At 48.6% G+C, this 26632-nt stretch overlaps 1 protein-coding gene and 1 long non-coding RNA gene across 2 annotated transcripts in view; both read right to left on the bottom strand.

Moving 5' to 3' along the window:
* Nucleotides 1-16663: 16663 nt before the first annotated feature.
* LOC142083054 (uncharacterized) lies at nt 16664-17139 on the bottom strand. The gene is made up of 2 exons (XR_012673938.1): nt 17039-17139; nt 16664-16747 (listed from the first exon to the last, which is right to left on the bottom strand). It is a non-coding gene; the product is annotated as an uncharacterized LOC142083054 (long non-coding RNA).
* Nucleotides 17140-22030: 4891 nt separating this feature from the next.
* EHD4 (EH domain containing 4) overlaps nt 22031-26632 on the bottom strand; it is a 29360-nt gene continuing 24758 nt past the window's right edge. The window contains exons 5-6 of the mRNA XM_075152089.1: nt 25332-25496; nt 22031-23222 (exon numbers count right to left, since the gene is read on the bottom strand). Coding sequence (XP_075008190.1) covers nt 22686-23222; nt 25332-25496 — 702 coding nt within the window. The 3' untranslated portion in view covers nt 22031-22685. The remainder of the gene's footprint in view (nt 23223-25331; nt 25497-26632) is intronic.

The raw sequence follows: 26632 nt of genomic DNA, 5'->3' as shown, positions 1-26632 counted from the left end.
AAGAGCAGGTATGGTGGTTTGCTGTGAGGGTGGCTTTCTCTGTTTGGTGCTTGGCATGCTGTAAACTGAAGGCAGGTGAGAAAACTGCCTGCTGCTCCTCTGGCTGCCTTGATGGCTCTGGTGGTTGGCCCCGCCCGTTCCCAGGGGATTGTGGGAAGGGCGGTGGGCGGGGCCTGGGGGAGATGAGCTACAGCCTCTCCTCAGGGAGCTCATTCTGCTGCTGGGCTTCTCTGGAGGCGGTGGTCTGCTGTTGCTTCAGTTGATTGCAGCTTTTGAGCTGTCTAAGCTATTTGGGTAGTCTTGTTTTGAGATTTAGGGAAGCAGAGGGGTCTGTTTAAGCTAAGGGCTTCAGGACCAGGCAAGGTTCAGCTGCATCTAGAGCAGAAAGGAGACTCGTATGCAGCTTTTGTTTTTTTTTTTTTTTCCCAGGTGGGTCAATTTGTATTGGGTGTTCAGAGGTGGCAAGATGTATGGTTTTGGTTCATAATCTGGTTTTGGTTTTTATTTTATTCCAGGTGCATTGTATTGTTTTGGAATTCCTGACTTTATTGAAGACGGAACCTTGTTTTTTTCCACCCGTTTTGCTGTCTATTGCAGAAGCTGTTGACATCATCTCTGGCTAGGAGCGACTGTGAGACTATTTAGCAGGGGTTGAGGTGAGCATCTTGTATGCCTCTGTCTATGGAGTTGTAGCGTTGTTCAAGAAAGCAGCAGGGACATAAGGCATGGTGTCTTTCAGCGTATGGAACGGCTCGTGGCCTTCGCCCACAGAGTATCATGTTGTCCCTAGAAGCGATGCGGCTGGCGGCCGGCCCCTCGTGGATGATAAGCGTCAGGACTTGACTTCTTTTGTGGGGCTGTAGCAGAGGTCAGAGTCTGTGGGAAGGTGGGAGGTGCTCGCAGAAGCCTGGGCATAGCTGGGCAGAGCAGCTCCCGAGGAGCGGCCGACACAGGGGCTTGAGGGGTGCAAATCCAGGGCAGGAGCTGTCAGGAAGGAGCGGGGTTCCTTCGCTGGCAGTTCAGGAGAAGAGAAGGGGTTTCTAAACTTTTGGGACCAGGGGACGGTTGGGAAAGGGAGGTGTGTTCCCGAGCCTTCCTGAGATGGGTTTTGCAGTTGGATTTGGGTGTCGCTGAGGTCTGTTCTGTTGGAGTGTCTGTGCAGCTGACGGGAGATACAGCAAAGTCGTGGGAGATGCAGAGTAAACCGTCCGGGCCTCCACATCACAAGGTAGAGGGCTGAACGTCAGGCAAGTCTCATCTCGGAAAGCATTAGGTATGTTAAGGTCCATCAAAAAATAGCCTGCAGGACTGGGAGGTCTCTACGGGCTGCGTTTGGGGTGCTCCTGGGGCTGCTCGCGGGGGTCTCTGGGTGCCCAGAGGATGCTCCTGAGGGTCTTGGGGTGCTTCTGGGCGTTCTTGCGGTGCTCCTGGGGGTCTCTGTGTGCTCCCAGTATGCTCCTGGGGGTCTTGGGGTGCTCCTGGGGCCCTCTGGGTGCCCGCAGGCTGCTCTTGGGAGTCTTGGGGTGGTCTTGGCGGTCTAGGGGTGCTGCGGGGCATCTCTAGGTGCCCACGGGTTGTTGCTGGGTGCCTTGGGATGCTCCTGGGGTTCCAGGTGCCGGTTCCAGGTGCCGGTTCCAGGTGCCGGTTCCAGGTGCCGGTTCCAGGCCCTGGTGGTGCTGCTGGGGCCCTCCTCGTGGTCTTGCTGTGCTTCTGGGGGTTCTTCTTTTGCTCCTGGGGTCTCTCAGTGCCCATGGGTTGTTCCTTGGGCTCTTGGGGTCTTCTACGTGTCTCCGAGTCCCCTTGGAGTGCTCCTGGGGTGTTCCTGAGGGTCTCTGGGTGCCTATAGGATGTTCGGGGGGTCTTGGGGTGCTCCCGGGTGTCTCTGGGTGCCCACAGGGTGCTCCTGGTGTTCTTGCGTTGCTCTTCGGGTGCTCTTGTTGTGCTCCTGGGGGTCTCTGGGTGCCCTTGGGGTGTTCCCGGGGGTCTTGGGGTGCTCCTGGATGTTCTTGTTGTGCTCCTGGGAGCCTTGGGGTGTTCTAGGTGCCTCTGGGTAGCCTTGGGGTTCCCCTGGGGTGCTCCTGGAGGATTGTGGGCAGTCCTTGTGTCTCCTGAGTGCCTGTGGGGTGCTCCTGGGGATCTCTGGGGGCCCGTGGGGTGCTCCTGGGAGTCTCTAGGTCCCCATGGGGTGTTCCTGGGGGTCTTGGGGTGCTCCTGGGTGTCTCTGAATCGTTGGTGATTTACAGCAAATAATTTGCTCTGCATCCAGAGATATTTCTGAGAAGGGATTCTTCCAGGATCTAATTCTGCTTTGTTGTTCAGTCCTACCCAGAACAGAGTTGTGTCAGAAGTGAGGTAGCATGCGTGGTGTTCCTAGAAATGAAGTCTGACCCCATAGCATTTTGGGTTTTTGAGAGGAAACCAAAGCACATCGTTTTGAATCATGATATTTTCGTTGCGTTGAATGATCTACTGTTCCTGCGTCGCTTGTGATGACATCTCTCTTTGTCTATCTACGCCCTAGAAAAAGAGAGTTGAAGTCCCTGCCTGGTCCCATTGCTGATGCAATAGCTGCAACTGTAGGAAAAACTTCTTTACTGAAAGAGTGGTCAGGCCTTGGAACAGGCTGCCCAGGGAAGTGGTTGGGTCACCAACCCTGGAAGTATTGAAAAGACGTGTAGAGGAGGTGCTTAGGGACGTGGTTTAGTGGGCGTGGTGGTGTTGGGTTGACGGTTGGACTCGATGGTCTTAGAGGTCTTTTCCAACCTTAAGGAGTCTAGGATTGATTCCAAAAGAGCAGGTATGGTGGTTTGCTGTGAGGGTGGCTTTCTCTGTTTGGTGCTTGGCATGCTGTAAACTGAAGGCAGGTGAGAAAACTGCCTGCTGCTCCTCTGGCTGCCTTGATGGCTCTGGTGGTTGGCCCCGCCCGTTCCCAGGGGATTGTGGGAAGGGCGGTGGGCGGGGCCTGGGGGAGATGAGCTACAGCCTCTCCTCAGGGAGCTCATTCTGCTGCTGGGCTTCTCTGGAGGCGGTGGTCTGCTGTTGCTTCAGTTGATTGCAGCTTTTGAGCTGTCTAAGCTCTTTGGGTAGTCTTGTTTTGAGATTTAGGGAAGCAGAGGGGTCTGTTTAAGCTAAGGGCTTCATGACCAGGCAAGGTTCAGCTGCATCTATAGCAGAAAGGAGACTCGTATGCAGCTTTGCTTTTTTTTTTTTTTCCCAGGTGGGTCAATTTGTATTGGGTGTTCAGAGGTGGCAAGATGTATGGTTTTGGTTCATAATCTGGTTTTGGTTTTTATTTTATTCCAGGTGCATTGTATTGGTTTGGAATTCCTGACTTTATTGAAGATGGAACCTTGTTTTTTTCCACCAGTTTTGCTGTCTATTGCAGAAGCTGTTGACATCATCTCTGGCTAGGAGCGACTGTGAGACTATTTAGCAGGGGTTGAGGTGAGCATCTTGTATGCCTCTGTCTATGGAGTTGTAGCGTTGTTCAAGAAAGCAGCAGGGACATAAGGCATGGTGTCTTTCAGCGTATGGAACGGCTCGTGGCCTTCGCCCACAGAGTATCATGTTGTCCCTAGAAGCGATGCGGCTGGCGGCCGGCCCCTCGTGGATGATAAGCGTCAGGACTTGACTTCTTTTGTGGGGCTGTAGCAGAGGTCAGAGTCTGTGGGAAGGTGGGAGGTGCTCGCAGAAGCCTGGGCATAGCTGGGCAGAGCAGCTCCCGAGGAGCGGCCGACACAGGGGCTTGAGGGGTGCAAATCCAGGGCAGGAGCTGTCAGGAAGGAGCGGGGTTCCTTCGCTGGCAGTTCAGGAGAAGAGAAGGGGTTTCTAAACTTTTGGGACCAGGGGATGGTTGGGAAAGGGAGGTGTGTTCCCGAGCCTTACTGAGATGGGTTTTGCAGTTGGATTTGGGTATCGCTGAGGTCTGTTCTGTTGGAGTGTCTGTGCAGCCGACGGGAGATACAGCAAAGTCGTGGGAGATGCAGAGTAAACCGTCCGGGCCTCCACATCACAAGGTAGAGGGCTGAACGTCAGGCAAGTCTCATGTCGGAAAGCATTAGGTATGTTAAGGTCCATCAAAAAATAGCCTGCAGGACTGGGAGGTCTCTACGGGCTGCGTTTGGGGTGCTCCTGGGGCTGCTCGCGGGGGTCTCTGGGTGCCCAGAGGATGCTCCTGAGGGTCTTGGGGTGCTTCTGGGCGTTCTTGCGGTGCTCCTGGGGGTCTCTGTGTGCTCCCAGTATGCTCCTGGGGTCTTGGGGTGCTCCTGGGGCCCTCTGGGTGCCCGCAGGATGCTCTTGGGAGTCTTGGGGTGGTCTTGGCGGTCTAGGGGTGCTGCGGGGCATCTCTAGGTGCCCATGGGTTGTTGCTGGGTGCCTTGGGATGCTCCTGGGGTTCTAGGTGCCGGTTCTAGGTGCCGGTTCTAGGTGCCGGTTCTAGGTGCCGGTTCTAGGTGCCGGTTCTAGGTGCCGGTTCTAGGTGCCGGTTCTAGGTGCCGGTTCTAGGCCCTGGTGGTGCTGCTGGGGCGCTCCTCGTGGTCTTGCTGTGCTTCTGGGGGTTCTTCTTTTGCTCCTGGGGTCTCTCAGTGCCCATGGGTTGTTCCTTGGGCTCTTGGGGTCTTCTAGGTGTCTCCGAGTCCCCTTGGAGTGCTCCTGGGGTGTTCCTGAGGGTCTCTGGGTGCCTATAGGATGTTCGGGGGGTCTTGGGGTGCTCCTGGGTGTCTCTGGGTGCCCACAGGGTGCTCCTGGTGTTCTTGCGTTGCTCTTCGGGTGCTCTTGTTGTGCTCCTGGGGGTCTCTGGGTGCCCACGGGGTGTCCCCGGGGATCTTGGGGTGCTGCTGGATGTTCTTGTTGTGCTCCTGGGGGTCTCTGGGTGCCCTTGGGGTGTTCCCGGGCGTCTTGCGGCGCTCCTGGGTTTCTCTAGGTGCTCACAGGATACTCGTGGGCATCTTGGGGTGCTGCTGGATGTTCTTGTTGTGCTCCTGGGAGCCTTGGGGTGTTCTAGGTGCCTCTGGGTAGCCTTGGGGTTCCCCTGGGGTGCTCCTGGAGGATTGTGGGCAGTCCTTGTGTCTCCTGAGTGCCTGTGGGGTGCTCCTGGGGATCTCTGGGGGCCCGTGGGGTGCTCCTGGGAGTCTCTAGGTCCCCATGGGGTGTTCCTGGGGGTCTTGGGGTGCTCCTGGGTGTCTCTGAATCGTTGGTGATTTACAGCAAATAATTTGCTCTGCATCCAGAGATATTTCTGAGAAGGGATTCTTCCAGGATCTAATTCTGCTTTGTTGTTCAGTCCTACCCAGAACAGAGTTGTGTCAGAAGTGAGGTAGCATGCGTGGTGTTCCTAGAAATGAAGTCTGACCCCATAGCATTTTGGGTTTTTGAGAGGAAACCAAAGCACATCGTTTTGAATCATGATATTTTCGTTGCGTTGAATGATCTACTGTTCCTGCGTCGCTTGTGATGACATCTGTCTTTGTCTATCTACGCCCTAGAAAAAGCGAGTTGAAGTCCCTGCCTGGTCCCATTGCTGATGCAATAGCTGCAACTGTAGGAAAAATTTCTTTACTGAAAGAGTGGTCAGGCCTTGGAACAGGCTGCCCAGGGAAGTGGTTGGGTCACCAACCCTGGAAGTATTGAAAAGACGTGTAGAGGAGGTGCTTAGGGACGTGGTTTAGTGGGCGTGGTGGTGTTGGGTTGACGGTTGGACTCGATGGTCTTAGAGGTCTTTTCCAACCTTAAGGAGTCTAGGATTGATTCCAAAAGAGCAGGTATGGTGGTTTGCTGTGAGGGTGGCTTTCTCTGTTTGGTGCTTGGCATGCTGTAAACTGAAGGCAGGTGAGAAAACTGCCTGCTGCTCCTCTGGCTGCCTTGATGGCTCTGGTGGTTGGCCCCGCCCGTTCCCAGGGGATTGTGGGAAGGGCGGTGGGCGGGGCCTGGGGGAGATGAGCTACAGCCTCTCCTCAGGGAGCTCATTCTGCTGCTGGGCTTCTCTGGAGGCGGTGGTCTGCTGTTGCTTCAGTTGATTGCAGCTTTTGAGCTGTCTAAGCTATTTGGGTAGTCTTGTTTTGAGATTTAGGGAAGCAGAGGGGTCTGTTTAAGCTAAGGGCTTCAGGACCAGGCAAGGTTCAGCTGCATCTAGAGCAGAAAGGAGACTCGTATGCAGCTTTTCTTTTTTTTTTTTTTCCAGGTGGGTCAATTTGTATTGGGTGTTCAGAGGTGGCAAGATGTATGGTTTTGGTTCATAATCTGGTTTTGGTTTTTATTTTATTCCAGGTGCATTGTATTGGTTTGGAATTCCTGACTTTATTGAAGATGGAACCTTGTTTTTTTCCACCAGTTTTGCTGTCTATTGCAGAAGCTGTTGACATCATCTCTGGCTAGGAGCGACTGTGAGACTATTTAGCAGGGGTTGAGGTGAGCATCTTGTATGCCTCTGTCTATGGAGTTGTAGCGTTGTTCAAGAAAGCAGCAGGGACATAAGGCATGGTGTCTTTCAGCGCATGGAACGGCTCGTGGCCTTCGCCCACAGAGTATCATGTTGTCCCTAGAAGCGATGCGGCTGGCGGCCGGCCCCTCGTGGATGATAAGCGTCAGGACTTGTCTTCTTTTGTGGGGCTGTAGCAGAGGTCAGAGTCTGTGGGAAGGTGGGAGGTGCTCGCAGAAGCCTGGGCATAGCTGGGCAGAGCAGCTCCCGAGGAGCGGCCGACACAGGGGCTTGAGGGGTGCAAATCCAGGGCAGGAGCTGTCAGGAAGGAGCGGGGTTCCTTCGCTGGCAGTTCAGGAGAAGAGAAGGGGTTTCTAAACTTTTGGGACCAGGGGATGGTTGGGAAAGGGAGGTGTGTTCCCGAGCCTTCCTGAGATGGGTTTTGCAGTTGGATTTGGGTGTCGCTGAGGTCTGTTCTGTTGGAGTGTCTGTGCAGCCGACGGGAGATACAGCAAAGTCGTGGGAGATGCAGAGTAAACCGTCCGGGCCTCCACATCACAAGGTAGAGGGCTGAACGTCAGGCAAGTCTCATGTCGGAAAGCATTAGGTATGTTAAGGTCCATCAAAAAATAGCCTGCAGGACTGGGAGGTCTCTACGGGCTGCGTTTGGGGTGCTCCTGGGGCTGCTCGCGGGGGTCTCTGGGTGCCCAGAGGATGCTCCTGAGGGTCTTGGGGTGCTTCTGGGCGTTCTTGCGGTGCTCCTGGGGGTCTCTGTGTGCTCCCAGTATGCTCCTGGGGTCTTGGGGTGCTCCTGGGGTCCTCTGGGTGCCCGCAGGATGCTCTTGGGAGTCTTGGGGTGGTCTTGGCGGTCTAGGGGTGCTGCGGGGCATCTATAGGTGCCCATGGGTTGTTGCTGGGTGCCTTGGGATGCTCCTGGGGCTCTAGGTGCGGGCTCTAGGTGCGGGCTCTAGGTGCGGGCTCTAGGTGCGGGCTCTAGGTGCGGGCTCTAGGTGCGGGCTCTAGGTGCGGGCTCTAGGTGCGGGCTCTAGGTGCCGGTTCTAGGTGCCGGTTCTAGGTGCCGGTTCTAGGCCCTGGTGGTGCTGCTGGGGCGCTCCTCGTGGTCTTGCTGTGCTTCTGGGGGTTCTTCTTTTGCTCCTGGGGTCTCTCAGTGCCCATGGGTTGTTCCTTGGGCTCTTGGGGTCTTCTAGGTGTCTCCGAGTCCCCTTGGAGTGCTCCTGGGGTGTTCCTGAGGGTCTCTGGGTGCCTCTAGGATGTTCGGGGGGTCTTGGGGTGCTCCTGGGTGTCTCTGGGTGCCCACAGGGTGCTCCTGGTGTTCTTGCGTTGCTCTTCGGGTGCTCTTGGCTGGCTCCTGGGGGTCTCTGGGTGCCCACGGGGTGTCCCCGGGGATCTTGGGGTGCTGCTGGATGTTCTTGTTGTGCTCCTGGGGGTCTCTGGGTGCCCTTGGGGTGTTCCCGGGGGTCTCGCGGCGCTCCTGGGTTTCTCTAGGTGCTCACAGGATACTCGTGGGCATCTTGGGGTGCTGCTGGATGTTCTTGTTGTGCTCCTGGGAGCCTTGGGGTGTTCTAGGTGCCTCTGGGTAGCCTTGGGGTTCCCCTGGGGTGCTCCTGGAGGATTGTGGGCAGTCCTTGTGTCTCCTGAGTGCCTGTGGGGTGCTCCTGGGGATCTCTGGGGGCCCGTGGGGTGCTCCTGGGAGTCTCTAGGTCCCCATGGGGTGTTCCTGGGGGTCTTGGGGTGCTCCTGGGTGTCTCTGAATCGTTGGTGATTTACAGCAAATAATTTGCTCTGCATCCAGAGATATTTCTGAGAAGGGATTCTTCCAGGATCTAATTCTGCTTTGTTGTTCAGTCCTACCCAGAACAGAGTTGTGTCAGAAGTGAGGTAGCATGCGTGGTGTTCCTAGAAATGAAGTCTGACCCCATAGCATTTTGGGTTTTTGAGAGGAAACCAAAGCACATCGTTTTGAATCATGATATTTTCGTTGCGTTGAATGATCTACTGTTCCTGCGTCGCTTGTGATGACATCTCTCTTTGTCTATCTACGCCCTAGAAAAAGCAAGTTGAAGTCCCTGCCTGGTCCCATTGCTGATGCAATAGCTGCAACTGTAGGAAAAATTTCTTTACTGAAAGAGTGGTCAGGCCTTGGAACAGGCTGCCCAGGGAAGTGGTTGGGTCACCAACCCTGGAAGTATTGAAAAGACGTGTAGAGGAGGTGCTTAGGGACGTGGTTTAGTGGGCGTGGTGGTGTTGGGTTGACGGTTGGACTCGATGGTCTTAGAGGTCTTTTCCAACCTTAAGGAGTCTAGGATTGATTCCAAAAGAGCAGGTATGGTGGTTTGCTGTGAGGGTGGCTTTCTCTGTTTGGTGCTTGGCATGCTGTAAACTGAAGGCAGGTGAGAAAACTGCCTGCTGCTCCTCTGGCTGCCTTGATGGCTCTGGTGGTTGGCCCCGCCCGTTCCCAGGGGATTGTGGGAAGGGCGGTGGGCGGGGCCTGGGGGAGATGAGCTACAGCCTCTCCTCAGGGAGCTCATTCTGCTGCTGGGCTTCTCTGGAGGCGGTGGTCTGCTGTTGCTTCAGTTAATTGCAGCTTTTGAGCTGTCTAAGCTATTTGGGTAGTCTTGTTTTGAGATTTAGGGAAGCAGAGGGGTCTGTTTAAGCTAAGGGCTTCAGGACCAGGCAAGGTTCAGCTGCATCTAGAGCAGAAAGGAGACTCGTATGCAGCTTTTCTTTTTTTTTTTTTTTTTTTTCCAGGTGGGTCAATTTGTATTGGGTGTTCAGAGGTGGCAAGATGTATGGTTTTGGTTCATAATCTGGTTTTGGTTTTTATTTTATTCCAGGTGCATTGTATTGGTTTGGAATTCCTGACTTTATTGAAGATGGAACCTTGTTTTTTTCCACCAGTTTTGCTGTCTATTGCAGAAGCTGTTGACATCATCTCTGGCTAGGAGCGACTGTGAGACTATTTAGCAGGGGTTGAGGTGAGCATCTTGTATGCATCTGTCTATGGAGTTGTAGCGTTGTTCAAGAAAGCAGCAGGGACATAAGGCATGGTGTCTTTCAGCGTATGGAACGGCTCGTGGCCTTCGCCCACAGAGTATCATGTTGTCCCTAGAAGCGATGCGGCTGGCGGCTGGCCCCTCGTGGATGATAAGCGTCAGGACTTGTCTTCTTTTGTGGGGCTGTAGCAGAGGTCAGAGTCTGTGGGAAGGTGGGAGGTGCTCGCAGAAGCCTGGGCATAGCTGGGCAGAGCAGCTCCTGAGGAGCGGCCGACACAGGGGCTTGAGGGGTGCAAATCCAGGGCAGGAGCTGTCAGGAAGGAGCGGGGTTCCGTCGCTGGCAGTTCAGGAGAAGAGAAGGGGTTTCTAAACTTTTGGGACCAGGGGATGGTTGGGAAAGGGAGGTGTGTTCCCGAGCCTTCCTGAGATGGGTTTTGCAGTTGGATTTGGGTGTCGCTGAGGTCTGTTCTGTTGGAGTGTCTGTGCAGCCGACGGGAGATACAGCAAAGTCGTGGGAGATGCAGAGTAAACCGTCCGGGCCTCCACATCACAAGGTAGAGGGCTGAACGTCAGGCAAGTCTCATGTCGGAAAGCATTAGGTATGTTAAGGTCCATCAAAAAATAGCCTGCAGGACTGGGAGGTCTCTACGGGCTGCGTTTGGGGTGCTCCTGGGGCTGCTCGCGGGGGTCTCTGGGTGCCCAGAGGATGCTCCTGAGGGTCTTGGGGTGCTTCTGGGCGTTCTTGCGGTGCTCCTGGGGGTCTCTGTGTGCTCCCAGTATGCTCCTGGGGGTCTTGGGGTGCTCCTGGGGCCCTCTGGGTGCCCGCAGGATGGTCTTGGGAGTCTTGGGGTGGTCTTGGCGGTCTAGGGGTGCTGCGGGGCATCTATAGGTGCCCATGGGTTGTTGCTGGGTGCCTTGGGATGCTCCTGGGGTTCTAGGTGCGGGTTCTAGGTGCGGGTTCTAGGTGCGGGTTCTAGGTGCCGGTTCTAGGTGCCGGTTCTAGGTGCCGGTTCTAGGTGCCGGTTCTAGGCCCTGGTGGTGCTGCTGGGGCGCTCCTCGTGGTCTTGCTGTGCTTCTGGGGGTTCTTCTTTTGCTCCTGGGGTCTCTCAGTGCCCATGGGTTGTTCCTTGGGCTCTTGGGGTCTTCTAGGTGTCTCCGAGTCCCCTTGGAGTGCTCCTGGGGTGTTCCTGAGGGTCTCTGGGTGCCTCTAGGATGTTCGGGGGGTCTTGGGGTGCTCCTGGGTGTCTCTGGGTGCCCACAGGGTGCTCCTGGTGTTCTTGCGTTGCTCTTCGGGTGCTCTTGGCTGGCTCCTGGGGGTCTCTGGGTGCCCACGGGGTGTCCCCGGGGATCTTGGGGTGCTGCTGGATGTTCTTGTTGTGCTCCTGGGGGTCTCTGGGTGCCCTTGGGGTGTTCCCGGGGGTCTCGCGGCGCTCCTGGGTTTCTCTAGGTGCTCACAGGATACTCGTGGGCATCTTGGGGTGCTGCTGGATGTTCTTGTTGTGCTCCTGGGAGCCTTGGGGTGTTCTAGGTGCCTCTGGGTAGCCTTGGGGTTCCCCTGGGGTGCTCCTGGAGGATTGTGGGCAGTCCTTGTGTCTCCTGAGTGCCTGTGGGGTGCTCCTGGGGATCTCTGGGGGCCCGTGGGGTGCTCCTGGGAGTCTCTAGGTCCCCATGGGGTGTTCCTGGGGGTCTTGGGGTGCTCCTGGGTGTCTCTGAATCGTTGGTGATTTACAGCAAATAATTTGCTCTGCATCCAGAGATATTTCTGAGAAGGGATTCTTCCAGGATCTAATTCTGCTTTGTTGTTCAGTCCTACCCAGAACAGAGTTGTGTCAGAAGTGAGGTAGCATGCGTGGTGTTCCTAGAAATGAAGTCTGACCCCATAGCATTTTGGGTTTTTGAGAGGAAACCAAAGCACATCGTTTTGAATCATGATATTTTCGTTGCGTTGAATGATCTACTGTTCCTGCGTCGCTTGTGATGACATCTCTCTTTGTCTATCTACGCCCTAGAAAAAGAGAGTTGAAGTCCCTGCCTGGTCCCATTGCTGATGCAATAGCTGCAACTGTAGGAAAAACTTCTTTACTGAAAGAGTGGTCAGGCCTTGGAACAGGCTGCCCAGGGAAGTGGTTGGGTCACCAACCCTGGAAGTATTTAAAAGACGTGTAGAGGAGGTGCTTAGGGACGTGGTTTAGTGGGCGTGGTGGTGTTGGGTTGACGGTTGGACTCGATGGTCTTAGAGGTCTTTTCCAACCTTAAGGAGTCTAGGATTGATTCCAAAAGAGCAGGTATGGTGGTTTGCTGTGAGGGTGGCTTTCTCTGTTTGGTGCTTGGCATGCTGTAAACTGAAGGCAGGTGAGAAAACTGCCTGCTGCTCCTCTGGCTGCCTTGATGGCTCTGGTGGTTGGCCCCGCCCGTTCCCAGGGGATTGTGGGAAGGGCGGTGGGCGGGGCCTGGGGGAGATGAGCTACAGCCTCTCCTCAGGGAGCTCATTCTGCTGCTGGGCTTCTCTGGAGGCGGTGGTCTGCTGTTGCTTCAGTTGATTGCAGCTTTTGAGCTGTCTAAGCTCTTTGGGTAGTCTTGTTTTGAGATTTAGGGAAGCAGAGCGGTCTGTTGCTTGCTTCACGGTGTTGTGTGTGCCAGAACAACTGAAAACAGATAATGGCCCTGCTTACACCAGTCAGAAGTTGAGAACCTTTTTGATGAGATGGGGGGTCAAGCATATTACTGGCATCCCAAGCTCACCGATGGGGCAGAGCCTTGTCGAATGCACGCATCAGGTATTGAAGGACTATCTAACAAAGCAAAAGGAGGAAGAAAAGGACCCGCAAATGAGACTGTATAAAGTCCTATTTACCCTAAATTATTTGTGTCTGATGGGAGACAGAGAAGAGCCATTGATTATAATACATCAGCAAAACCTTAAGTTTAACTCTCATACAACGCTTCCGAAACTAAAAGTAATGTATCAAGACCCAATCACTGGCATGTGGCTGGGCCCAGTTTCGGTAATATTTAATGGGAGGGGATACATGTGTGTTTCCACAGATAAGGGACCAATATGGGTGCCTAGCTGAGCGGTGAAGCCTGCACTCTCACAAGAAGAGGAAGACGTATCAAAGGAATTGTAACGACTGAGACTGTACGTTGTTACGAACTCTCCTTATGAAACAGGAAAAAGCAAAATCAGATGCAAAGACTGTCACCCATGTAAACCGTGTGTGTTATGTGATCTGCGTTTTGTTTTGTTTCTTGCTACGGGAACTGAGCCTTTCAGAACCTGTTTGGTGGGCGTGCCTGGTTTCTGGGTAGAAGAGTTCATGTGTTGCATGAACCTATCCGATCATGGTGAGTCTATACATAAACAATTACAATGGTTAAAAAACCATGCAAGCATGATACCACAAAATAATGGCATTTTAGATGAATGGCTCGTGAATATTTTTAGAGAGTTGGTGCAATGGCTGATAGCTTTGTTAAAAGGAGGCTTGCATATATTGATTATCATCTTAATATTGTGTGTATGCTTTTGCATTGCTTTTAGTTGTATAAAAAAGGCTGTATCGAAAGTAGTAAATCAGGCTTGGATTGTTCAAAAACAAAAAGGGGAATTTGTGGAAGGATTTTTATTAAGTAACGGACATCCTATGAACACTCCAAGCACTGAGGGTTTGTTAACAACAGTATAAGGTAAAGGGTTGCTAAAGAGCAATTGTGGTTTTAGAGTCTCTGAAGTGATAGCAGAATAGGGAAGCAGGCTGAGGAATGTAACTATCAGCAGATTAGGTAACGGAATGCAGGTGGGGAAGCGTTCGCGTGGTCACCTGCTTTTGACCAGTCTGTGTATGTTAAGATTCGTGTGCTTGCTGACTGTAAACCAATAGAGGATTCGTAGGTGCGCGTGTTAGTGTGGCTAGCTTATAAAAGTAGCACAATATCTTGAAATAAAGGAGAATGACCATACCCACATTGGGACTCCTCATTACTCCGGGAATGCGCTCCTATTCCGACCCCGGGTCACTCCAACACCTGGGCTCTCATTTTGTTTCACGGGCTCTGGTTTTGTTCCCCGGGCCCTGGTTTTGTTCCTGTGGCTGTGGCTTTCTTCCACAGGCTCTGGTTTTGTTCCCTGGGCTCTGGTTTTTTCCCCGGGCTCTGGTTTTGTTACCCGGGCTCTAGTTTTTTCCCCGGGCTCTGGATTTCTCCCACGGGCTCTGTTTTTTTTTTCCTGGGGCTCTGGCTTTTTCCCTAGGGCTCTGGCTTTGTCCCTGGGGCTCTGGTTATTTTCCTGCTCCTCTGCTTCTTTTCCTGGAGCTCTGGTTTTCTCCTGCGGGCTCTGGTTTTGGTCCTGGGGCTCTGGTTTTATTCCTGGGTGTCTGGATTTTGTCCCTGGGGCTGTGGCTTTGTCCCTGGGGCTGTGGCTTTGTCCCTGGGGCTGTGGCTTTGTCCCTGGGCCTCTGGTTTTTTTTCCTGGGGCTCTGGCTTTGTTCCCCTGGCTTGGCTTTGTTCCCCGGGCGCTGGCTTTGTCCCTGGGGCTCTAGTTATTTTCCTGGGGCTCTGGCTTTGTTCCCCGGGCGCTGGCTTTGTCCCTGGGGCTCTAGTTATTTTCCTGGGGCTCTGGTTATTTTCCTGGAGATCTGGTTTTCTCCTGCGGCCTCTGTTTTTTTTCCTGGGGCTCTGCTTTTGTTCCTGGCGCTCTGGCTTTGTTCCCCCGGCCCTGGTTTTCTCCCACAGGATTTGGTTTTGTTCCTGTGGCTCTGGTTTTGTTCCTGTGGCTCTGGTTTTGTTCCCCGGGCCCTGGTTTCGTTCCCCGGGCCCTGGTTTTCTAACTGGGGCTCTGTCTTTGTTCCTGGACTCTGGTTTTGTCCCTGGGTCTCTGTTTTTTTTCCTGGGGCTCTGGCTTTTTCCCTGGGGCCCTGGTTTTGTTCCTGGAGCTTTGGTTTTCTCCCTGGGGCTCTGGCTTTGCCCTTGGGTTCAGGGGGGACATGGGACCCTGCCCGGTGCTGTTGGTGCTGTGTCCTGGGAACCAAGGCTGGTGCTATAGGTGCCCAGGGCTCAGTACCTGGGCCGGGGAGGTCGGTGCCGCAGCCCTGAAACCCGGGCTGGAGCTGTTGGTGCCAGGGCCCCGGCCCCAACAGCCCTGCCCCGGGTTTGCGATCCCCAGCCCCCACAGTCCCGGCCCGTGTCCCGGAACCAACAGTCCTGGCCCGGGTTCCCAGCACCAACAGCCACGGCCCAGGGCCAGACGCCCCGGCACCAACCGCCCATCCCAGGTCCCGGGGCACCGGCACCAACAGCCCTGGCCCCTGCCCCCCAGAAGAAACAGCCCCAGTCCAGGTCCCGGGGCCCCGGCAGAAACAGCTCTTGCTGCCAGAGCCCCGGGACCCGGGTCAGGCCTGGCCACACTACGTAAAACAAAGAGGGATGCAACACTTCCTTTCCATCTATTTGAAATTTTATTTGTTTTTTGAAATATAGTCATCCTCCTCCTCCTCTTACAACATGTATGTGAACTCCTAGCTCCTATCTAAGATGGAAAGAAAAGTTTAATTCCCCATCACAAAGAGCATAAAAGCAACAGTCACTGGACCCGCAGAGGGTTGCAGATGTCCAGTTTGCTGCTCCCACTCCCAGCCCTGGCCTGAGCAAGGGCTCATCGCTGTCAGCTTTCCCAGGACAGCAGAGCCCTGGTCCTGTGGAGGCCTCCGTGGGCCCCCTCTCCAGGTGGCAGCTCTGGCTTCCCCCTGTCATTGCCCTTGCCCACTGGGATGGAGGAGTCTGCTGGGGGGAATACATTTGCACAGATGCCTTCATGTGCCAAAGTGTCCCTACATAAGGCCACTCACAGTTCACAGTCCTTTAACTAAATGAGCCCTTCATTGTACCAAGCTACTACATCCATGTTCTGAGCTGCCACAGAGCTAAGCCAGCTCCAGTTTAAAAGCCATGTGGCCATACTCATGCCTGCTCTTACACAGGACTGAGTTTATTCACATGCCTCAGGTGAAAGGTTTGGCACAGCCCCTCACCCTCTATCCGTATGCTTTGCATACGCACGTTCCTGAAGATACACGAAAATCCTGTCTGATCTCTGCTAAGGAGAAGGCTCCCCAAATCTCAGAGAAAATAAGTATGTTAAGTGCAAACATGTGCATGACAGCTCAGCCCTCTACCCCCCACTGTGTCTCCAGCCATGTTGCTTCCACATGTAAGAGTCTCAAAACAACAAACATCTGGGCCTTGACTCTGTGGAGTAGGAAGGCAGCCCCCTCTCAAAGCCATGGTCTTGTTGCCAAGTCAGCACAGAAACTAGCCTGCTTGCCTAGGGCCAGCAGCCCGTGTCCCTCAGGTAGCCCTCCCCTCTGCTGCCCTCCCCAGTTCCAGCAAACAGCCCATGTTCAGACTCATCAAGGCAGTGCAGACACAGGTGAGATGAACCGTGATCCCAGAATATTTCCTAACCACATCTTGAATTACAGCAAATCTTAGCCCTCGTGGTGGCACAGAGCTTTGGATACTGAGAACGCAGAAGAGCAGCAGGCAGTAATTATTGCAAGAAGCTGTTTGCTCATTTGAGATACTAAGGCTGAAGAAAAGTTGGGGAGTTAGTCAAAAGCAGCTTAGGAGAGGCGTGGAGACCTCCAGCCATCAGCCTGCACAGATTCCCTGCTTTCACAGGCCTCTCAGCTGAACTTTGTCCCGAAATAGCCAAATACTTCTCCCAGCTTCCCTCCACAAGGGACTCCAGCTCACCACCCCCAGGCGCGCTCCCCCCACCCCCCACATACCTACCTTCCCAGCACCGCTGTCACCAGCCACCCCAGGGTGCCACCCACCCGTGGGCAAGGGGGTCCCGGTGGATGGAGCCCCAGCTCCTCTTAATGCTGAGCTCTGCCTGGAAGGCTCTAAACCGGCATCCCAGGTTGTTACAAACCTCAGCCTCCCCATGCTCTAGTCTAAACTAGAAGTTGCTTTTCTCTTTGAATAGTTGGCTGGAGGCAACATGACATCAACAGGGCGCAGAGTACAAGCAGAACAGTCAAATTACATCATCCAAAGGAATGGGAGTCCCTTGCTGCATTTGAAAAAGAAGACAGCTTAAAGCAAAATCAGATGGATTTATTTTTCCTAGCACGAAGAAGTTCAATCATCTTTTTGAAACAGAAAATATACGTTTGCTTGTTTAGTCATGAATTAAAGACATTTTCTTCTTGGAGCTGTTTATATTATCTTGAAATTTTCCTTCTGTTTCTGAACCTCAAACAGTAAGAGCTTCAACGGCTTTGCGGGATGAGCACATGGGACAGAGGACTTAAATTCTCTTTCCATCTCATATAAACATAGATAAAGGGTTTCAAATGACAGAATAGCCTTACTATTTTGAACATTATACTGAAAATGGGCCTTAGAAATCGCTGCCTTGGCAATGCCAGATCTAACTAGTGTATTTTTATCACACAGTTTTGATTTTTTCATTCTTATTCATTGCTACTAAGGAAGACCACTGCATGAGGGCAAAACTGCTTCTTTACAGCTGTATTTTAGAGGATTGGAGTATATTGGAGTGATAAAGCATTTAGCTCTATTTATCTATGAAAGAAAATTGTGAGACTTCCATGCAGATTGGCCCCCACCACCCTTAGTGCCAGAGCACTGCACCCTACCCACCGGGATGGCATACGCCATGGTGCGCTCTCAGGTTTTGGTCCCCACTGCTCCCTCCCAGCCCAGACTTCCCAGTTTCATTGTGAAGGCCACCCAGTCATGTGGAATAATTGACGGTAGTTGGCAAAAGACATAGCATTGTATAAACAGTGAACATTAAGGGTGCAAATTTTAGCAGACAAGAGATAAGACAGGGTCGTGCAAAATGAAGAAAAATTGCGATTACTCTCCATTGTAGGCTAAAATTGCCAAACCCTGAACTAACTAGTTATTAGTTATTGTTGCTTAGTTTTTTACTTTCAGACCAGGCATGAAATGAATGCATTTTGAGAAAAAACACAGAATGCTCCAAAAGAGGAAATCACTAAGTATGTGCAGCACCTTTCATCAGTTCCGTTCCTTATTTAAAATGTTTAAAAAATGATAATCATACATAGAAATCTTACAGTGCATCTGAAATACAGCATCCAGTGAGAGATACATACCATCCATGTAAAATGAACTACTTCCCTTACAATGTCATCTTCAGAGCTCCAGACTGAAGCGGAATATGGGATGCCGAGCTAGCAACACCTTGGAAAGAACATGGACAATCTCCATCTCAGAGGAAAGAATAGGTGGGGAAACAAGTTAGACTTGGCATTAATGAGTTTCCAGTATTCACTGGACCAGAAAGTAACTGTGAGTCCGCAGCCCACCACCAGGTGCAAATCTGCGCTGGCACGAAGTCCTGTGGGGAAAGGGAGAGGAACCCATCCCAATATCATCGTTTCCACGAGAGAAGATTATTTTTTCCTCGGAGGTCAGAAAAGCTGTATAGATACAGGACTTCTGAATATAATTGTTAAAATGTACCCCTCCTCCTGACTGTGTTTTGATGACAACAGGTGTTTGCTGGGTTTGGGCATTTATTTCCAGAAGATAGCTCATTGCCATGAATCCCGAGCGAAGGGAGGCACCTTCAGCCCAAGGGCCAAGCTTTCTCCAAGCTCCTCTGCACTCACAGTTAGTACTTGCAGCATGATAGAGCCTTGGATCAGAGAAGCCCGGAATAAAGTAGTATCCAAAGCCCTTACAAATGCACCAAATATGCTCTTACAATACAATAACAAGGTTTGGAGAAACTAAATGGTATGGTAGGCATAAATAGAAATATTTCACAGTTTAAGTGCCAAATATTAGAAGTAATAATTACTGCAAAACTTACAGTCGAATTGGTAGTGTGGACATTCATCCACTTTTCCCGTTGTCCAAATACAAACTGTGGATTAGAGCGGAACATCTAACTCTGAAGTGTGCTGCAGATTTTTCAAAGTCTGAAATGTCTTGTACGTGGAGTACGTAAAACATCATTCTACTAAGAAAACCAAACCCCCACCGCCCAACCCCATTAAAACTTCATCTTCTCCAAACTATTGCTGACTTTTATAAGGAACAGTTCAAACAAGCCAGTGCAATTCAGCAGCAGCATAGCCTCCAGGAACCCACAGCATGTTGTTCGCATGTGAAACACTTGCTTTCACATGACATACGACATGGCCACCATGAGCCTAACAGCCGAGCTTGCTAACACCGCTACATACAAACCCTTTAACTCTGCAGCAACTTCGATTTGCTAGTAGTAGGAGCAATGGCTGAACGGTAGCATCCTGGTGGCACAGATGTATCTTTGAAGATGTTTCAAGTAAGTTGTGTGTATACAGGAAAAGGAGATGGGCAGGAGGAATTAATTTAAGCACAACATTAGTGTGAGTGTTCTATTGATATAATTGGTTATTTATAACTAGTAGGTAGCACAGTGTGAAAGATGCCCTTGGATTTTTTGGGACAAACATATCAATAAAATACTTTTTGCTAAACTGCTATTTAATCTACTCTTACTGTTCAAGGTTAGTACCCCCACTGAAGTTAAAAGAAGTGCCTCTCAGCTCAAGTTTCAAGCTTTCAATCCACACAGGAAGTTTTTGATTTATCTTCCACACTTGGACTGTAAGAAATTTCCATGCTTAGACATTAAGAAACTCCAAAATTACATTCTGTTATAAAAAGCTAATTATGGAGAGGTGCTGGAGGTTTGTTTTTTTTTCCTTTTTAAATATAAATTTAATTCTGGACTCAAGCCTTGGCATGCGCAGTAATTTCAGCAACAAGCTCAGGCACACAGAAGAGAAAGAGCCATAACCTATTATGGATACATAAACCGAGGTGGGAAAATTAGCAGCTTGCCAAATAGCTCCTATGCCTATGAGCCTTAAGTAGCAGGATTACAAAATTCTAGGCACTGAAAGATTACCTTCCAGAAAGAATCTTACAAAAGAAAATCTCAGGTAGTTCAATATTAGTTTATTAAATCAGCAATTTTTATCACCACTTTCTAAAAATGATTACAAAGCATATTAAAATATATTACAGTATCTGCAAGGAATTTATTATGTAATAAAAGTGCAACAATAATTAACTTACAACTTTGTTTGTGTAGTTGGACAAACTGAAGCACACTGCACAGATCAAGCCTTCCCTCAAAAATTAGAGTGCCTTTGAAGTGAAAACACAGTATTTAACAAAAATATTAGAAAAGGTGAGCATGTGAAGTAGAAAACAAAGTTCATGTTCATTCTCTCAGTGCTAAGTTACACATACCCATCAAACCATACACTTCAAACTCTGAATTCCAACAATATAAAGAGCCAACAAAGTGAGTGCACATTGTGAAGGGAAGGAAGTGAAAAGAAAAAGAGGGCACATTTCAAGTACTGGGAATGAATGATGTTGAAAGTCAGGGACCAGATACTACTGCTTGGAGACCAGGTTTGACACAAATCCCTACCATCCCCAACTAACAACTGGGACCTCACCCTGACCTGAGTGTCTTTATAAACTCACCATTTTCAAGCTGTCACAGCTTTAAAAGGCTCTCGCTGTCCTGTAGTGTGGCTATGAGCAGCAGCCTCACATTTTCTATTCCAGTCTACAACAAAATTCTAATTAATTTCTGTGGGAACAGAATTAGGGTTGGGAATTAAAACTGTGTTGTGGAATAGTTGGAGAAGAGGTAAAAGCAGCAGTCTCTACACTTTGGTTTATGGCGGCCGACTACACCAGTGGGCACTGATTTCACAGGACGAATTACTGACAGTTTTGAATGGTCTCCCAATGTAATCAAAATCCTAGGCATAAAATGGCCAACAAATCCAACATCTTAGTCTTTCTTCAGCAGATATTAGTAACATCAAACTGAACACCAAAGGCTACCTCATACTGCTGTTCCAAATAACTACCTAGAGCACAATTTCACGGGAGAAGGTATTCCTGCTCACTTCTCATGCTCCTAACACACACACTCACTAACTCCACAGCACATTATCCAAACTGTTGCATGTGGCTGGTTTAACAAACTGAACGGGCTTGCAGGAGCTGACAAGCCAGAGAGTGAGCAAGGCAAATGGAGTAGGCTCACGGGTCTGCGAGGAGGTAGTGAGAAAAGAGATCCCTTCCCCTGAGCAACAGCAATCTACTGTGTCAGTTTAGCTGTGCAAGAAACTGCTGTTTAAAGTCCACATGAAATGTACTTTATTCCTATCAACTAAGTACGATGCTAGTACTGCACCACATATCTAGAGATACATCTATGCACGTAGCTCCTGCATGCTGATCCCAAAACAATTCTAAACAGAGAAGAATCAACCTCTACTCCTATACATGCTTCCTGCATTCCCCTTCCAAATTCTACAGGAAAACAAAGTAAAACATTTCAACCCCATCTAGACAAAATATTTTAACTTACGAAAATGATGCATTTCATTTGTCTCCCCTAAGCCCAAGTTAGCACACTGTCACAGAGACTGAAGAAAAGGCTGTGTTCTCCATTTTACTACCAATAAAGCTAGAAAAATAAAACAAAATCACTGAGAAACTATCCTGCTCCTCCCACTGAAGGAGGATATTTCTACTGGCATGGGATCACATAGCTCCAATGCAGTTGGAGCATCACCCCTGGAAGCTACAAACATGGGTCCACCCCTGGAACCCTGTGCTGTGAAGAGCAAGGTAAGGCAGACAGAGTCGGAAGATCAGCAACTTCCCAGATGCTCTCAGCTTTGCCCACACTACAGTAGTCACAATACAGGTGGCTTTCCTTACTAAGCTAGTCAGGTTGGTCATTAGTATATGAATTTGTCTACTGACTGCAGACATTACACACAAACAAACATACATACATTACTACTTCTGCTGCCTGTTTTTTTTTTAAACAACTCCTGCAATGTCTATAGGCTACTTTTTGTTCAATCAAAAATAAATTACATAGAAAATCAGTTACTCTGCAGATGTACAGTCACACAAGTAGACTCATGGTCAAGTTTCACAGCTCTACTGAAGTGCACAGAGATGCCCTAAGGCTAATTTGGCTCCTAATTTAGGTCTAACAGAAATAAAGTTGATATGCTTGAATGATAAGAGAAAAACCTAAGCTATCTTTCAAATCTGCCACCATAGGAATCAAATCTCTCTTTTGTGGTTGTCAGCTACATGTCGGCAAAAGAAAGAGTTAAAAACTTTTCTTAAAAATATTATATATAAAAAAATATAAAGAGATAACTGTATAATTACCTGTAAATAAAAATTAAATACCAGTGAAAACATCCCAAGACAATTCGATGTGCTTTGAAGAGGCTGACTTTGAGCAATGCACCTTTTCTGAACAGAAAGTGAGGCTTGATTTCAATGGAAATGTGATTTTTTTTTTTTCCCTTATGAAAACATTCTGCTGTCACTTTGAACAATTCAGGAATTTATTGTCTGCAGAGCAGCTAAACTGAAACCTCTAAAGAAACTCCAAATCCAAGGAACAAAGGAGATTCAGTTCTTCTAATGATAATACTCAGTATACAGTGCTGTATAAAACTGAAGAAGCAGTTCTTCAGATAACAAGACACAATGATGACAGATTGAAAGAATCATATTAATATTTTGCAGTTCTAGCTATAATCAAATAAGTTTTAAAACAAGTCTGCTCATGTTCTGAGCACTTAAAAGACTCTCCCCATTACTCTCCTCTCTTTTTCTAACCCCCTGTTAAATAATAAAAAGAACAAAAATAAGATTTCCTTTTTTATCGGTCTTTTCTTAAAACTATAGAGATGCTGACATACACTCTATGCCTAAAGTATGTTTTTAGCATAGAAAATGTTCCTTGCATAGGCAGGTGAATTTAACATTTAGAGCTTCCTTGTACTATTTAAAATAGTTTGGAGAAACTTATGGTTGATAAGTATTTAGGTTTGGTGAAGGTCAGTGATTTTTATACATGGTCTTTTCTGCTTTACGGTTGTAAAGGCAGCAAGACATAGAAGCAGGACTACAAAAACATTTTCACCTTACGATAGCTGTACACAAGGCACTTGTGATAAGCATGTCTGAGTGAAGGTCAGCAGGGACAGCTACACGAATGTTTCCCTGCTACCATGCTTCTAATTTGAGTAACTTGCATGAAATGTGCTGTGAGGTTTAAGGATCTAAGCCCAATTTCAAATTTTGGTGGTTTCAACATGTTCGGTGAAAGATTTTCAAAATCCTCATTGCTCTCCTTGTATTTTTCACTCTGCTGTCTGGAAAGGTTTCCTGTGAGATGGTGGCACCAGGTGGGGAGGTAGTGTGCCAGGCAGTTCATATCCATCCAGTTTAATCTTGATGAGATGTTTTGCTAATGCAAACTCCTCATCATCCAACATCCCATCGCCATCACAGTCTGCAAGTTTCCAGATCTTCCCCAAGACACTGTTGGGTAGTTTAGAAGTCACCATCTCCTTCTTTGCACTAATCCCAGATATTTTGCCATTGATTGGTGACAGAGTGTAGAAAATCTCATCATAAGCAGGTTTGTCTTTGGCAACAACCCATTCGTCTTCATCAGCTCCTTCCTTAGCACCTTCTCCATATCCGTGGCCAAACGGTCCTGCCATGGTGCCATCAAATGCTCCACCATGTACGATCTCTGTGGGCATATTGCTCTCTTCCTGTCTGATCAGGCTCATCAGGGAGGCAATTTTGTTGGCCAGCATGTTATCCACAGCTTCAATTAGCTTTGGTTTCAAAGAATGAAATTTAGTGAAGTCACAAGTCTCCAACAGCTCCTATCAATGACAAAGGTTTCAGTGACAGTAATTAGAAACATTTCCAATACATTGAAGAGGTTAAAGAATGGGCTTCAAGTTAAAATAATCTGTTATCTTTTGAAGCAGTTTCCATAACTGAAACTCCTCTTGAAGGAGAAGCAAAGTTGACACATATGCACCATAACCCAATATATTGTTCAAACACACTCAGACAATTTTCCAACAGCGTATGAGCTCATCTATTAAATTACATTTACAATACAATTTTCAAAATGGCAATGCATAAAAACATGTCAGTTGATGAATGTTACCCAACAACTTTCCATTTGATGATTTTCTTCCAAACATCAAAGAAAGCATGCAAGTAGGTCCTCAGTCCTGCTAGCACTTATGCAAGTGTTTAAAGTTAAAAATAAATCCAAGAGTTTGCAGGACTGATCTGATTTCATAGATTAAACTTTTGTTTGTGGTTAGGTCACAAAGAAGTGTCCTTTACCAACAAAGAAAAACTGAATTGGGATAACAGCAGCAGCGTTTTTATAGAAGTGCTGCCAGAACTCATGAAGTCATATGGTGCCTGCCGAGTTCTCATCTTGTACATAAACTCCCACTAGCCTCAGCGAGATGTTTAACTAGGTGACATGTGCTATTCCAGCACAAGCCCAAGTATGTTTTACATCAGAGCGTTGGAAAATTAAAAATGCTTTAGGCAATTATTAAATGATTTCTACATGCAAAATGCTAGCCAGGAAGAGGGAGTTAGTTACAGTGGAAACTGTTAAAAAACCCCAAACCACCCACCCCAAAACCCCTCTCAAAATGGTGTTAAACTGCTTTAACAAATCACATCTATCACCTCAGGGAGCTGCTCCCATACATATCAGAACTATAATGATATGCACCCAAGAAACCTGAAGCACAGGCAAGTGGCTTTGTCCATGCACACAGAACTTTGCATTTCTTAGAGGAAAACCACCAACCAACAACCATCACTCTGTTCAGGTGACATTTATATACAATCACCTGATTTACAGCAACTGATGAGTATAAATTTATGACATGCAATAAATCTTAGAAAGCAAAGGTCAAACCTGCTACCTGTTTTGGCACAATTTTGTTTTCTCACAATTTTGTTCCTCATTACAGAAGTGACTGACTCTCACGTATATATTTGCTGCCATCTGCTGCTGAGGCTTAGCAACATGCTATTAGTTTGATAAAGTTCCATTCAAATTTTGTTTCAATATTCAAACTGACAAGTGATCACCTCTCATTCTCTCATTTTGCATCACCAAAAAAAGTGGCAAGGGAAGAAAGGGTTAGCTTTTTCCACACAACCCCCTTTTAAAGCCTAACTCATGAAACCCTTCCAACAATCCTGCCTGTGAAAACCTAGCTGAAATACATCTTGTGCTTCATCTATAATTTACTGTCTCATGCCAGTAATTGATTCCCAAGTTAAATATTTTTGTTCATAAAAGAAACTTGTGCATCCCTATAGATAGATTAATCAGACAGTCATCACTCTTTATGATTAGCAGTGTAAGTGTACCACATAAATTGTCAGAATGATACGCAAGTGTCAATCTGGAAAACGTCCTCCATCACACTCATGATGAGCCCACGGTCAGACCAAACTGCAGGCTCCTGATCTTATGTTCTTCAGCTTCCAAGCTGAATTATGTTCTAATTCAAAGGCTATTTAAGAAGCCTATGATCTGAGATCCAAAAGTTGCAAATTGAGGCTTGAGAAATAAATTGAAAAGCATTGCTAACACAACATTAGCTGTTCTCCTCTAGGATGCTCTCCAAACAACTCACCTCAAATCAGAGAACAGAAACAAAAAGCTGAGAAAGTGACAGAAAGTTGGTAGCAAGATTGCATAAAGTTCAAAGAGAAACAAGAGACAAAAGATATTTAAACTAAACATGTTACCGATTTTTTTTGTTCTGCACTGCTTCCAAGTCATGCTAACCCCATAACAGGCACATGATTGATTGTCACTTCAGCTGCTCTGTTGCTGAAGACCCTAAACTATAATGCAGAGATAGTCTGTCCTACCTTTTCCAATTCAGCAATCCTGTTGGAAAGTTAGTATTATTTCAGTGGAACTGTCATCATCTTACCTGCATTTTCTTGACTTCAGGGAAGTCCCCTGCTGAGATATGGTATTCCCTTTGCAGCTGGATGTAGATCTCTGGTAATCTACTGATCAGTTCCTTCTTCTTGTTCTCTTTTCCAAATACAGAGGGCATTTCTTTTTTCAGATAGCTGATGATATAAGCATGAACCTAAGAAGAAGCAAAACTGAAATCAAGACTACTTATCTACTTAATACTAGTGTTTGTCATCCAGGTCACAAAAAGAAACCGAAATAATGTGTTTCCTTAAGTCAGCTCAAGGATAAGATATTATCAATGATTGTTTTTGGAACTTCATGTTTACATGAACAGCTATCAACTAGCTTTTGCTGCTTTCAGCATTCCTTTGAGGGGCAGAGAGAAAGCAAACACGTTTCAAGGAAACACAGATGCACATTTGCAGTTTAAGGAGAAGTACAGCATTCTATCAGTACCAACCGTGAGAGAAAAAGCAAGGCCCCAAAACTACGTCCTGACATTACATGCATGGATCATACACAGAGCGCCAGCCATACTGGTCCATCTGTCTCAGCAGTAGAGATTTGTTAATTCCATTTGCCTCGCCAATTATTATGGGAAGCAATGTGATAATGCCTCAAGTAATCCAAGTATGCTAAGTGGCAGGGCTATATAATTGAAGTGACACTGCATTCCTGCTTATTTACTCCCAAAAAAGTGAGTACCTATAGTCTGTATTTATGTAGCCATCAGAGGATGACAGAACAGTCAGGTTACTATAAGAACAGCATGCCATGGCTGCCTTGCGAAGCCTTAGGGAGAAAAATGGAGCCTTATAAGGTAAGACATTAATTTAGGATGACAAGTCCTAGAACACATTGATACTCGCAGAGCTCTTAGAGTTTCCCATCTGCCGTGATCAAGATAATCCAGCACTGCCATCAAAACATCCATCCTGTCCATGCACCCTCCTTCCACACTCACGCTGAACCATTCATCTCTTCCCCTTTACCACTCTCCCACCACCTTTCACCACCAAAAGGATCTGCTTGGCCACACAGCAAGTGATCTGGTCCAGGACAGAAATGGTGGTTGCACTTAATTGAGGTGAGTTCACTTATCCAGTTCATTGTGTGGACGCTGACACTCGTTCTGCACACGAGAGAGATGCGCAAGGACAGTCGTCTTTTAGAAGCAATGCACAGCTATCACAACTTGACGTAATCAAACTGCTTTCCTAAGCTCTGACCCAGCCAGGACAGCTGAAGTCAAATGACCTCCACAACAGGATAAATCTTTACAGAACTCAGATCCTTCTTCATTAAAAA

The sequence above is a fragment of the Calonectris borealis genome, chromosome 5, assembly GCF_964195595.1.
Source record: "Calonectris borealis chromosome 5, bCalBor7.hap1.2, whole genome shotgun sequence".
NCBI classification, from domain to species: Eukaryota; Metazoa; Chordata; class Aves; order Procellariiformes; family Procellariidae; genus Calonectris; species Calonectris borealis.
This window is presented reverse-complemented; position numbering and strand designations above follow the sequence as displayed.